Source organism: Momordica charantia, assembly GCF_013281855.1.
Source record: "Momordica charantia cultivar OHB3-1 chromosome 10 unlocalized genomic scaffold, Mcharantia_2.0 BLBB01000010.1, whole genome shotgun sequence".
NCBI classification, from domain to species: domain Eukaryota; kingdom Viridiplantae; phylum Streptophyta; class Magnoliopsida; order Cucurbitales; family Cucurbitaceae; genus Momordica; species Momordica charantia.
The window spans coordinates 3,501,762-3,515,135 of record NW_028275158.1 but is presented as its reverse complement, the minus strand read 5'-3'; the positions used below and the strand labels follow the sequence as shown (position 1 = coordinate 3,515,135).

The following is a 13,374-nucleotide window of genomic DNA, read 5'->3' as shown; positions in this document are numbered from 1 at the left end:
TACCTCTGATCTACTCTCAAAAGGCACAATAATGGAGGTATTGTGGGTAGTGATTCATTCCCCCACTGCAAATTGAATATTGTAATGCGATTTTACAGTGTGTTGTGTTGTGTATATATAGGATTCATGTTAGCCCAAGTTTGTCAAGCTAAGCACATCTAATCTAGTGCAAATTATTGAAGCTAGCGAGTGAGATATGGAGAGGATGATGAAAGAAATGGTGGTGTGCATTGTTGTCGCACTTTCAGTACTGATGAGCGCCCACCATGCCATGGCGGCATACCCATACCCTAGGTATGGAAGCTTCGGCAAAAAATCACATATTGTGGGTCGTGATGGACTGTGTTTGGACATTGCTAAGTTCGAACCCGCACAAGTTTATATTCAAACTCAGTTATCGCTATGTGAAGCTGCAAAACAGACCCAACTGTGGACCATCCTTGAAGATGGCACCATTCGGACCAAAGATTACGTATATTGCTTGGTTCCTTATAATGATGCTTATGAAGCCAAAGCTGTATTGGGCAAGTGTGCTGAGTTGATGAGAAGTGTCAAGAAGTGGAACCATAAGAACGACGGCACTTTCGTCCATGAAAACACGGGCTTGGTCTTGACTGCGAAACCAGACAATTTTGTGGTATTGGGAACCGACGTAAATACCCCATCTCAGAGCTGGGAAGCCACCGAGGGTCTCACCCCTTCTGTGGTTAACATCCAATGGCGTGAAGGTCTGTGTTTGCAGTCCATGGATAATGGTGCTCCTTTTGTGTATTTGAATTCGTGTGATAAAAAAAATAAGAACCAACACTGGGCACTATATTCTGATGGCACCATCCGTGTAGATAATTATGGCAAGAGATCAGACTACTGCTTGACGTCTCAAAGAAATCCATCTAGTGTCATCCTTGTGTCTAACTGTGACGACAAGGCAACACAACGGTGGGGCATCAATGAAGAAAACTTCATTTACCATCCCAACACCAACTTGGTCCTAGATGTCGATAGAAAACCTGAGGGATCCCAAATTGTTGTTATCGACACTCGTGATGGCACTCCTAACCAGCAATGGACCATACTCTGAACTACTAACATAATATAATATTGTATATGCCATATCCACACAAGGCCTTGCCTGTAACTCTTTAAATGGCTTACTTATAAGCACCCAATAAATAAGTGTGGATCTTTATCCATTTCTATTTACATATCTACTACTTTCTCAAGTTCATCCTTTCTAACAAAATCAAATGATCATTATAATCCATAATTTAGTACTTGTTATGTCAATATTCATAGAGTTTCATTCTCAAAATTAATCGGAAATGAGAGGAGTAGTCAACTTGTACTATAAATCCTTGTTAGGTCTTTTTATCTTTTTAATGTAGGATCTTAACATGATGCTGGCATTTCCTCCCTAATAGGCACATGAGATTTTTTTTAGTAAGACTTGTAAGAAATTTATTTTTATCTTAAGTCTAATATTATGCTAAGATTATCCTTGGTAATAATAATAATAATAGTAACAACAAGCTAGGTAATTTAGGTGTTACATACATTGTAATAAAATCTAAAATTAAAGGTCAGATTAGCTTATAAATTAAGCTAAATTGTGAATTACTTTATAAAAATGATATAAAGCCTATTGTAACTATTGAACTAACAAAAGGTTGGAAAAAAGTTATGCGGATGAAAGAAATTTTCAAATTTTTTCAATTATGGGGATCGAAGCACGACGTAACTGCTCCTCCCCTAAAATCTTTCATCTCTCTCACTCTCACTGTATCAGGGGTGCGTGCGACAAGGTTATCTCAAATTATTCACTAGAAATCAGTTGTGAAACGTGAGATTTTTTCATTCGTGATTCATCTCCGATCGCTACTTGATTTTTGTGGATTCCACTGCAAAGCTACAAAAAGTTAATATCCAATACTACGAAAACCCAATATTGGTATCGGAATGCCCTACACATAGTCTTCATAGACTGTTTGAGGTAGAGAAAAATGTTGCAAAACTATGTGAAAAAAAGTAACACGTTGTTTAACAGATGCAGCACACCTATTTTTCTTTTCAGTTCAATAAAGATTGAGAATATGAATTTTCCGACTTTTAGGAAAGTAAGGTAATGCTTCAATCAATTAATTAGTTATGTTCCTGTTGGACGATACATTTTATAAGATGGGCAATATAATAGAAAAGAATTTTCTTTTTCTGTTTTATCTTTCATATACTAAATATAAATGAATTATAAAAATTTATGAGTTTTGGAAGATTTATTCAATAGCAAATTTTGTGTATGAAAGAGTTTAATATTGTACAAGGTTTAAAATTTCATTGAAATTAATGGGTGATTTTTTTTTTTTTTTTTATAGATATTTGCACTACTTTTCTTTGTTAGGGAGTGAATGTAGCGAAATCTGAATACACTTATTTAATTCAAGTTTAATTTTATAAAATTTGAACTTTATGCTAAAATTGATATAAATTATCATGTTTAGGAATTAAAATGATTTGTTTTCTTTTCTTTAATAACCTCATAACCCACCCAACCGTGTCCACTAATGAATCTATGAAAGATTCCACTCCCTCCTGAGACAAATAAGAATCTAGTTAAGTGTAAGTACAATTAGTGACATTAATTTAACTTTGTTAACTGATAAACTCTACTCCATTAATATAACTTTTTGTGCATTTAAAATAGTAGAGGGATATTTTCTTTCCTTCCGACAATAAGTACTGTTTTTAGTACAATAAATAGGAAGGAAAAGATTCGAACTCATTATCTTTTAAATTACTTAACTAAACTCATGTATGTTGACGGTAAAAAAAATAGGATTTAGATCTTGTTATTAACTTTTATTATTTTTGCAAAACCATTTTTAGAAAATGATATTGTTATTATTTGATTAATTTCACATTTGAGTCTTTATATCATTAATTTTTCATAATTCGTTTAACAACCATCGCGAGATGTTTTTGTTCTTTTATCGAAGTCGGTAGATGTCAGCATAATATATTTAAAACCCATGTATTGTAGATGAAATAAAGTGTTTAGTAAGTTGATGGGTAGTGACAAATTTAATTATCTTTCTCTCCTATAAACTTTAAAATTTACACAAGGTGATCGATGAAACCAAGGAATTTGTGAGCTTTCAGAATCGAGGTCAATTGAATAATTTCCACAGACGAAATTTGACGTATCGAGACGAATGGATACAAGATTAAAAATATTGGAGAGAAGGAAATTGACGAGGCGGGATTTGTCGAAGAAGAACTAGAAGCGGCCATCGAAGCACATTGAAAAGGAGAATAACCAAAATAGACGTGTCAAAATAAATCTGATACCACGTTATAATGTCTCATTAATTTGGAAAGAATTCTTCTCATTGACATGATTTACACTGCTATTTAAAGAATTAAAAGAATATAACTCTACTCAAATAATAGACTAAAACTCATTCTTTAACGGTATTTGTTTAGTATCCTATGTTGAAAAGATAGAGAACCTAGCCACGATATATAATATAAGTAGGCTATTTTTCTTCTTGTCAATTAGAAGAAATTTCATAAATATTAATAGTATTTACAGAAATTAATTAAATAACAAATAAATATTTATTAGGGAGCATTATATAGGAAATTCAGCATTATTTACCACTCCAACAATTTTCCAAGTGATATGGAAGTGACGTTTAGGTTCAATAATTCAACTGTACTGAAAAGCCACACTAATGGAGGTATGACGTGGATAGTGACTCATTCCCCACTGTAAATTTAATATTATCATGCGATTTTGCAGTGTGTTGTGTTGTGTATATATAGGATACATGTTAGCCCAAGTTTGTCAAGCTAAGCACATCTAGTCTTAGTGCAAATTATTGGAGCTAGCAAGTGAGATATGGGGAGGATGATGAGAGGGATGGTGGTCTACATTGTTGTCGCACTTTCAGTACTAATGAGTGTCTATCGTGGCATGGCGGCCTATCCATATCCTGGGTATGGAAGCTTCGGAAAAATATCACATATTGTAGGTCGAGATGGAATGTGTTTGGACATTGTTGTTCCCAATGTCCGACCACTTTACGCTCAAACTCAATTATCGCGGTGTGACGTTGCGAAACAGACCCAAATGTGGAGCATCCTTGAAGATGGCACCATTCGAACCAAGGACAACTTATATTGCTTGGTTCCTTACAACGATGCGTATGAAGCTAAAGCCGTATTGGGCAAGTGCTCTGAATTGATAAGAAGTGACAAGAAATGGAAGCATAGGAGTGATGGCACTTTTGTCCACGAGAACTCGGGCTTCGTCCTGACAGCGAAACCAGACAACTTCGTGATATTGGGAACTGACGCATACACCCCATCCCAAAGCTGGGAAGCCACCGAGGGTCTCTCCCCTTCTGTGGTTAACATCAAGTGGCTTGAAAACCAGTGTTTGCAGTCCATGGATAATGGTGCTCCCTTTGTGTATTTGAATCTATGTGATAAAAAAAATAAGAACCAACATTGGGCACTATATTCTGACGGCACCATCCGTGTTGATAACTATGGCAGCAGAGACTACTGCTTGACGTCTCAAAGAAATCCATCTAGTGTCATCCTTGTGTCTAACTGTGACGACAAGGCGACACAACGATGGGATATTAATGAAGACAACTTCATTTACCATCCCAACACTAACTTGGTCTTGGATGTCGATAGAAAACCTGAGGGATCCCAAATTGTCGTTATCGACACTCGTGATGGCACTCCTACCCAGCAATGGACGATACTCTGAATTGTTAATATAATATAATATTGTATATGTCATATCCACACAAGGCCTTATCTGTAACTAGGTCTTGTAACTTTTTAAATGCTTTACTTATAAGCACCTAATAAATAAATGTGGATATTTATCTATTTCTATTTACCTATCTACTACTTTTTCAAGTTTATCCTTTCTAACAAAATCAAATAATCACTAAATTGAAGGAATTTCAAGGCTCGTAATCATAAAGGTTTCAGTTCGAGAGAAGAGATTACCTTTATGAAAATATTTATCCTCTCTCATTTTGCCTTGCCCTTAAGATTTTCTCCATAGACTACTGCATTAGGCTTTGTTTTTTATTTTTGTTAGTTTTATGGACTTCTAGACTCTTATCTAGGGATGTTCTACCGGATATTTTATGAATTAATTAAAATTTAGTCCTCATTAAATCGTTTGAATGCTTGTGATCGACTTGTTAGACTTAAAATCTTACTCATGGTGTCAAAGCGAACAACATAGCTTAGCGGTAATTGACATATATCTCCAATCAAGAGATTGTGAGTTTGATCTCCACCTTCATATGTTGTACTAAATAAAATAAAATCTTATTATTTTTATTTGATTAATTTCATTTTAGTCTTTATTATATATTAATTTTTCATAATTAATTTAACTACAGTCCCATGAAAATTGGTAGACTTCAACGACTATTTTAATTTCATTTACAGTAGATCAAGGGTGTTTAAAAAGTTTAACATCAAAATTTAAAATAATTTTGTATACCAAATTTATAGACTAAACAAATTTGAAAGCCTAGAAACTAAAATAAAATATTTGAGAAGAAAATTCTTTGTTTTTATGAGTGTGATTGAAAGAGGTGAGGCACAAATTTGAACATAGTAATAATAATCACATTGATTGGTCAACTTGTATATTGCATTCTCAATGTCAACTTTCCTAATTATTTTTACTCGTTACTTGTAGAAAATTCAGCATCTACCACTTAAAATTTAACAACAACATCTAAAGGGTGACGGTGACGGATTCAAAAATTTTCATGACCATGTATTATTGTTTGGTTCCTTCCGACGATGCCTACAAAGCCAAAGTTGTAGTGGACAAGTGTTCTGAAATTTAGAAGAAGTGACAAGATATGGACCTTCGATAAAAAACGGCACTGTGGTACACGCCAACTCGAGCTTCATTAGGCTGGTGATATTGGGAGCCGATAAAAAATACCACATTCCAGAATTGGGAAGCCACATAGTGTTTGCAAGTGTTTGCAGTGTCTATAGACGGGGTTCTCTATGTGTATTTGAATGAGTGTAGTAAAGAAATTAAGAACCAAAATTAGGCACTATATCCCCGATGACACTATTTGTGTAGATGTCAAAAGACAATATTGCTCGACATCTCAAGGAAATCCTTCTTCTATCATCCTTGTGTCATACTGCGAAGACAAGCTGACGCAGCGATGGGCATCAATGAAGGCAACTCCATTTACTATCCCAATACTAACTTGGTCATGAATGTTGATAAGTAACTTAGGAGATTCGAATCGTGATGACTAATATCGTTTTTTAATTGTTTTGAAAAATGTTACAAACCTAACCTTTTTTTTTTCTATGTGATTTTTTTTTTACTTCAAATCAAACTATGTTAGGTTCCTAGAATATATTTGAAAATCAAAATTACATATTTTTGTTTTGCTATTTATGTAATTCTCTCGAAAGAAAAATATGTCAAGAATCTTTTATTTTCTTTTAAAAGGTTCGTTTGTTTTATTATCACCAATTATCCAGCGATTAAACATAACACGAGCAGATTTTTTCCCAATTTCCCATGGCTTCCGAGAATCTCATTAGTTCATAGTAAACTTTTCAGTCAGCTCGTGAAAATCCATCGCTATGTCTGCAATTCCTCTGAATCGGATTGCCCAATAGATCCTCATTCCGCCATGGAAACTCCTTACCCGATCCCCGTCACTCCCACAAAAACTCGCATCGGATGGATCGGCATAGGAGTGATGGGCGCCGCCATGGCCACTCGACTCCTCTCCGCAGGATACTCCGTCGCAATCTACGCTCGTACCCCTTCTAAGGCTCTTGATTTGCAATCCAAAGGGGCCCGTCTTCTCAATTCCGCAGTTGAAGTAGCTCGGACCAGCGATGTTGTTTTCACTATGGTGGGTCACCCATCAGATGTTCGACAAAATGTCTTGGAGAACAACGGGCTCCTGCAAGGCCTCAACCCTGGTGGCGTAGTTGTTGACACGACCAGCAGCCACCCAGCCCTTGCCCGCGAGATATTTGCCGCTGCTCGTGCAAAAGGTTGGGTTAAATTATCAACGGTATATTTAATTATTTATCTATATTCTTGACACTCCTCTCCTTGTAGGATTAGAAAGTAGTCCAGAGTTTAAAAAATTATTATCAATATCAATTAGAGATAAAATAACATTTGAACATTGTTGCTTTGATCCGTTGATAGATTGATTACTTTATATTTGATCATTCATTCATATTCTTAATAGATTGTTGGGCTGTCGATGCACCAGTGTCTGGGGGCGACATTGGTGCTAGAGATGGAAAGTTAGCCATTTTTGCGGGGGGTGATGCAGGGGTAGTGAAGTGGTTAGCACCTCTCTTTGAAATATTGGGAAAAGTTACCCATGTGGGTGAATCTGGGTGTGGGCAAAGCTGCAAGATAGCTAACCAGATAACGATTGGGGCGAATCTGATGGGGCTGAGCGAAGGGCTGGTGTTTGCAGAGCGGGCCGGGTTGGACTTGAAGCAGTTTGTGGAAGCTGTGAGGGGAGGGGCAGCAGGGTCAATGGCGATGGAGTTGTTTGGGGAGAGGATGATAAGAAGGGACTTTAGGCCTGGTGGATTTGCTGAGTATATGGTGAAGGATTTGGGGATGGGTGTGGATGTTGTGGAAGAAGGTGAGGATGAGAGGATTGCAGTGTTGCCAGGGGCTGCATTGGCCAAGCAATTGTTCTCTGCAATGGTGGCAAATGGAGATGGAAAATTTGGCACTCAAGGGCTGATCTCTGTTATCGAGAGGCTTAATGGCAAGTAAATGAAGGTATGAAACACTTCTTTATTGCTTGATTTGTGCACTTTGGATTGAGAAATGGAGAAGAGGCTTCATGGCAAGTAAGTGAAGGTACGGAAGAACTCTTTTTTGCTTGTTTTGTGCTCTTGAGAATTGAGAGATGGACAATTTGGCACTTTATGGATGATCTCTGTTATTCAGAGGGTTAATGTTAAGGAAGTGGAGCCATGAGAGAGCTCTTTATTGCTTGTTTGGTGCACTAGGGATCGAGAGGCTTAGGATTGAAAGTCGAATCTGTGTCTGTTATGTTACTCTTTTCTTCTGGTCAATGATTTCGTCAGTAGTTTGATGTTGTTAATGCTTTAGAAACAACTTGATTGTCACAGCTTGTGAAAATGAAGGAATTAGGCTTTCCTCTGTATGATCGATCCAACCTTAATGCCATGAACAGTTTGGAATTACCCATTTCAATATTATTAGTTCATGTTTTTGTTGGGTTCTGACATTTTTATTGGTATCAAATTGTTGATAATGAGATCGTTAAAAAGGAAAATGAAAAAGGGTTATAAGAAAATTACATTACAAATGTTTTTTATTTCTCTTTTCAGTTCATTTTCATCAACTCAATGTTATAAGATCTACAAGTGCAGAAGAGAATATTTCATTGAGCTAAGGAATATATATTATACATTGCAGGATTTTTATCAATCTTTTAATTCAAGTGTCGTATGAGGACCCTCTTTTTACCTTTTCTGTTTTTTTTTTTTTTTTCAAAAGTTTTTCTGATTATGTCTCCATATTTTGAAAGGATATAGAGAAAAAATTTAAAAAAAAATAGCCCTTCCCCTCTTTGATGAAACCTCAAGTTTAGTATTTAACGTATGCATGTGAAATTGGAGAAAGTTTATGATGATTTTCCCTCGGATTTTCTTGGCTCCCAAACAGAAGTTTCGAGTGGGAAAGTTGCTTCTGCATGTGTTTCTCCTACTTCTAAACCTCAACAAATTATTCAATATATGTATGGTTGGCAAATAATTTATATTGGTGGGAGTGTGAAAGAGATTAAAAAATGTGCTTGTTATGGAAGTTGCATCACATCACGGTGGTCATGTTTAATAATTTTTTTTTAATCTCGATGTGATGTTGATATTGAATAATTTTCTATTACAATTATGGTTCTAAATATCCGTCGACATTTCCATCGACATATTCATATTTTTATGGGTTCGACATCGATATGAGTGGGTAAATCGACATAATATTTCCATCATAGAACAATAAAGTCGACAAAACATGAAAAATATCAACAAAATATCACTAATATATACCTAATATTAATATTAATTATTTTTAACTAATTTAGAAATAGGACAATGTTTATTTTATTAATTTAAATATTGTTCACGATTTTTTAATTTGTCTAACTTTTACAGAAATATCTATCGACATCGACATTTTATTGATATTTCCATGGAATTGAGACCTCGACATTTCTATCGATATCGACATTTAAAACCTTGCTTAGAATGAACTTAGAGAAGGTCGAAGAATAGAAATTATCATGGAACGTGATAAAAGTAGAACTATGATACTCTTTGATGTTATATTTTTAGTTTTTTTTTTTTGAGAAAAATGTTATATTTTTAGTTAAATATATCATTTGGTCTTAAATTATGGTATATATTTTTTCTTAGAACATTTGAACTTAATCTTCAAAGTTAAAAAATGTTCAATCAAGTCCTTTCTTTTTTTTTTTCTGAAAAAATATTCTTCAAAGTCGAAATTAAATAAAGAAAATGACATTAAATTAAAAAAAAATTAATGTGGATGAGTAGGTATATTCTTAGTGTTAAATATCCATTTCATTCCATTCAATTGAACCACAAATTTAAACATAATTCAATAGATCAAAAGTCAAAGAGATGATGAAATATCCCTTATAAATTGAAGGTTTCAGTGGTAATATAGTCTAAAATGTAAATCAATTACCTCAGAATAAAAATTCACCCAATAAAGTAATGTTAGAAGAACACTTCATATCTCACTCAATTATTCTTATTTAAAATGAACAAACACTTAAAAAAAAAACATAATATACATCACTACCGACTTTGATCCCTGGTTCGTTCTCGTTATCATCTCTCTCGAAATAAATGTGCAGCCTTCTTCTTTCATTTCTTAAGTAAGATCAGAGTATTAAATTTCTATCAACATGTCGATATTTCTATATGTTCCTAAGCTCGACTTTAACACAATAGGAGAATCGACATTTTCATAGTATTGCAAAAAAATCAACAAAATATCAATAATATAGACATAATATTTTTTCAAAAATAAAATATTTTAGAATATTAATTTATTTAAAAATGATGAAATGATTATTTAGTAATTTAAATATTTGTTTTATTTTATAACATTTTCAAAAATATCTCTATCATTTATTTAATTTAAGGAACTAAAAATAATAAAATAAACAAATAAACATTGGAAATTTAAGAAATGCAATTAAAATTAGAATGAAAAAAATAAGGGAAGAATAAAAAGAGGAAAGTTTCATTTATAAGAGAGTTGTTTATTTACTAATTTATACTTGATCTTCTTTATCAAAAATAAATAAATAAATTTGATCTTTTCAAAACTTACCAAATTTATAATTTAATTAATTATTTATTTTATTCAGAATTTGGATGATCAATTATGGTTAGAATATCTCTATTCCGATCCTCCGTTACACTAAAACTAGAAGTCTATAACCTTAGGTTAATAAATTCGGAGTATATTATAATATTTTAGATTTCATTCCATAAATAAAAACCAATAGAAAACAAATTTCTTTATTTCAAACAAAAAAAAAAAAACAAATTTCTCAAACAAAAAAAAGAAAGAAAGAAAATGTGGGTTAACTTGGAGTCAAAGTAATCTCTGAGGACCGGTTTCTTCCAATTCTCTCCTTTTTCAGCTTCTTTCCCTACAGTCAGCGATGGCCAGAGACGCCGCCGGCGAGCTTCCGGCGATGGAGAATCTTCACTACCGCCGGAAACTTCTCTGGTTGCACGACTCTGGCCGCTTGTCGGAGGTTTTGTCGGAAGGGTTTTGTGGTAATTGCCATCTTCTTCTTCAAGAACGCCTTCGCCTTCTGATTCGCACAAGTAAGTAATTCCCCTCTTTCTCTAATTCTTAACTAGTTTCCAAAATAAGAAAATTCCCAATCTGAAATTTTGTTCTGTAAATACTTTAGATTTGACCTATTTCCTCGTTTTCCTCAATCGGAAGTTTTGTTTTTGAAATTCTTGTGCAGCAAGACGGCGGCACTACCCCGGCGACTTCACCCCAGAAAGCTGCGACCATGACTGCAACTCAGAAGTCTCCTATCATGGTAACGACAACACACCGGAAAGCCACCACCACCACCGCCACCGATCACCTAAACGGGATTCCTACTCGGCGGAGAACAGGAACAAGAGGAAGAGGGGAATGCCTGAGTATGCTGGTGCAGATTTAGCATTGGATGATGGAATTGCTGGAGTTTCATCTGGTGATGCACGGGAAAGCCGCCACTATCACCGCCACCGATCACCTGAACGGGATTCCTACTCGGCGGAATACGGGAACAAGAGGATGAGGGGATTGCCCGAGTATTCTGGTGCAGATTTAGAAGTGGATGATGGAATTGCTGGAGTTTCATCTGGTGAGGATTTATATGAAGAACAGAAGGAGAAGATAAGATTTGCAAATGTGAGGAAGCAGGAGTTTGTTCATAGGGAAAGAATAGATGGCAAAGTGACCAATATTCTTGAAGGGCTAGAGCTTCACAGCGGAGTTTTCGACAAAGAAGAACAGAAGAATATTGTCGATTACGTTTACCATTTACAACACAAGGGACAAAGAGGCGAACTTAGAGGTACATCAATTCTTCCTATATACTTAGCTTTTTCATTCACTTCCTTTGAACTAATCGTGTTTTTCAACAGAGCGGACATATTCTGAACCTAGAAAGTGGATGCGAGGCAAAGGAAGAGTTACCATACAATTTGGATGCTGCTACAACTATGCTAAGGTATTTGATTTCAGTGTCTCCTGTTCAATCTATAATTCCATTATTTCATACCCCTTTGCTTCCTTTATGGTCTTTTATATTATGTATTGTCCTTTTGTAGGATAAAAAAGGAACCCCACCTGGTATAGTAAGAGATGAGGAAGTTGATCCATTGCCTTCTTTGTTTAAGAAGATGATCAAGAGGATGGTGAAATGGCATATTCTACCGAGGACATGCGTCCCCGATAGCTGCATCGTAAACATTTACGATGAAGGGGATTGCATTCCTCCTCACATTGATCACCATGACTTTCTTAGACCCTTTTGCACCGTTTCGTTTCTAACTGAGAGTAACATTTTGTTCGGCTCTCGTCTGGAAATTCTTAGTCCTGGAGAGTTCTCTGGTCCTGTCTCAATTCCCTTGCCTATGGGGTATGTACAATAGTGTTGTGCTCCATGTAATTGTGTTTCTGATGGAACAAATCTAAACTATAATCTTTTGATTAGACCAAAATGAACTTTAAGCCTCTTAAAATTTTTATGTTTTATTTTGTTGCTATTGCAGTTCTGCGTTGGTTTTGAGTGGTAATGGAGCTGATCTTGCTAAGCATTGTGTACCCAGTGTCTCAGCTAAAAGGTTTGCTATTTACAACTATTTTACAATTCCTCAGAGAAAAAAGTTCCTTCTTTTTTCTTCAACTTTTTCCCCTTTTGCCTGCACATTTTCTTTAAAATTATCTAAACTAAACTTCACCAAATACTAAAAAATGTGCTTTTTGCATCAATATCTTCATGTTCTTTTTCTCTTCTTTCCTCTGATGGGAGAATGAGGAGAGGGAACAAAATAAAGAAAGGATGGCTAGTCAATGATTTGTTTAGTAATAACAAAGTTTAAAGAAGTTGGTTCCTAAAGTTTTGAATCTGTCGACAAATTGCAGGATTTCGATCACATTCCGGAAAATGGATGACAGGAAACTGCCATACAGGTTTTTGCCTGATCTTGAACTTCAAAGAATCAAGCCACTCAACTTATCACAATTTCTAGAGGAGGGGGAGGAGGAAGAGATTGTTCAAGCAGAAGATGGTGAAAGAAAACAGAGGGATCATCACCATTTTCACTCACCCATGCCACTGGATTTAACTCAATGGCAAGAGGAGGAAAGGAAAAATGTTCGAGTGAAAGAAGGTAAAAGAAAACAGAGGGATCATTACCATTATTATTCACCCAAGCCACTGGATTTAACTCGATGGCAAAAGGAGGAGAAGAACGTTCAACTGGAAGAAGGTGAAATAAAACAGAGGATCCATCACAATTATTATACACCCAAGCGATCCTCTCAAAGAAGCAAACGTCAGAGGTATGAAGTTGGTCTCTGGTGAAGAAACAGAAACTAACCATGACAACAAAATCAACCAGGCTCCATATCTCAGAACCACTTCGACTAATTGGAAGTCAATAAATCAAGATTATCAAATTGCAATTTTGTACTCATAATTACACTTGTAGGAACATTGGCTATATAAAGTATGA

The 13,374-nt window shown here is 35.2% G+C and overlaps 4 protein-coding genes across 4 annotated transcripts; all 4 read left to right on the top strand.

Annotated features, from left to right (window-relative positions):
* Positions 1–148: 148 nt before the first annotated feature.
* LOC111017649 (beta-galactoside-specific lectin 3) lies at positions 149–1,203 on the top strand. Its single transcript, XM_022293467.2, has one exon. It carries the CDS (start codon positions 197–199, stop codon positions 1,079–1,081), a length of 885 nt encoding a protein of 294 aa, XP_022149159.1. The 5' UTR covers positions 149–196; the 3' UTR covers positions 1,082–1,203.
* A 2,646-nt stretch (positions 1,204–3,849) lies between these two features.
* Positions 3,850–4,902, top strand: LOC111017650 (nigrin b). The gene has a single exon (XM_022293468.2). It carries the CDS (start codon positions 3,896–3,898, stop codon positions 4,775–4,777), a length of 882 nt encoding a protein of 293 aa, XP_022149160.1. The 5' UTR covers positions 3,850–3,895; the 3' UTR covers positions 4,778–4,902.
* Positions 4,903–6,530: 1,628 nt separating this feature from the next.
* Positions 6,531–8,312, top strand: LOC111017673 (putative 3-hydroxyisobutyrate dehydrogenase-like 3, mitochondrial). Its single transcript, XM_022293495.2, has 2 exons — positions 6,531–7,080; positions 7,284–8,312. The coding sequence occupies exons 1-2, from the start codon at positions 6,708–6,710 to the stop codon at positions 7,829–7,831; spliced, it is 921 nt and encodes a 306-aa protein (XP_022149187.1). The 5' UTR covers positions 6,531–6,707; the 3' UTR covers positions 7,832–8,312.
* Positions 8,313–9,735: 1,423 nt separating this feature from the next.
* Positions 9,736–13,348, top strand: LOC111017672 (uncharacterized). The gene is made up of 6 exons (XM_022293494.2): positions 9,736–10,956; positions 11,106–11,708; positions 11,779–11,864; positions 11,965–12,275; positions 12,409–12,480; positions 12,782–13,348. The coding sequence occupies exons 1-6, from the start codon at positions 10,788–10,790 to the stop codon at positions 13,221–13,223; spliced, it is 1,683 nt and encodes a 560-aa protein (XP_022149186.1). The 5' UTR covers positions 9,736–10,787; the 3' UTR covers positions 13,224–13,348.
* The last annotated feature ends 26 nt before the right edge of the window (positions 13,349–13,374 follow it).

What these genes read in the sequence shown, in the direction of transcription:
- LOC111017673 (XM_022293495.2), top strand. Translation starts at nt 6,708, where the DNA reads ATGGAAACTCCTTACCCGATCCCCGTCACTCCCACAAAAACTCGCATC. An exon ending in TGCCGCTGCTCGTGCAAAAG is followed by an intron (nt 7,081 to 7,283) that starts GTTGGGTTAAAT and finishes TATTCTTAATAG; the next exon opens with ATTGTTGGGCTGTCGATGCA.
- LOC111017672 (XM_022293494.2), top strand. Translation starts at nt 10,788, where the DNA reads ATGGCCAGAGACGCCGCCGGCGAGCTTCCGGCGATGGAGAATCTTCAC. An exon ending in TCGCCTTCTGATTCGCACAA is followed by an intron (nt 10,957 to 11,105) that starts GTAAGTAATTCC and finishes ATTCTTGTGCAG; the next exon opens with CAAGACGGCGGCACTACCCC. An exon ending in TCAATTCCCTTGCCTATGGG is followed by an intron (nt 12,276 to 12,408) that starts GTATGTACAATA and finishes TTGCTATTGCAG; the next exon opens with TTCTGCGTTGGTTTTGAGTG.
- LOC111017650 (XM_022293468.2), top strand. Translation starts at nt 3,896, where the DNA reads ATGGGGAGGATGATGAGAGGGATGGTGGTCTACATTGTTGTCGCACTT.
- LOC111017649 (XM_022293467.2), top strand. Translation starts at nt 197, where the DNA reads ATGGAGAGGATGATGAAAGAAATGGTGGTGTGCATTGTTGTCGCACTT.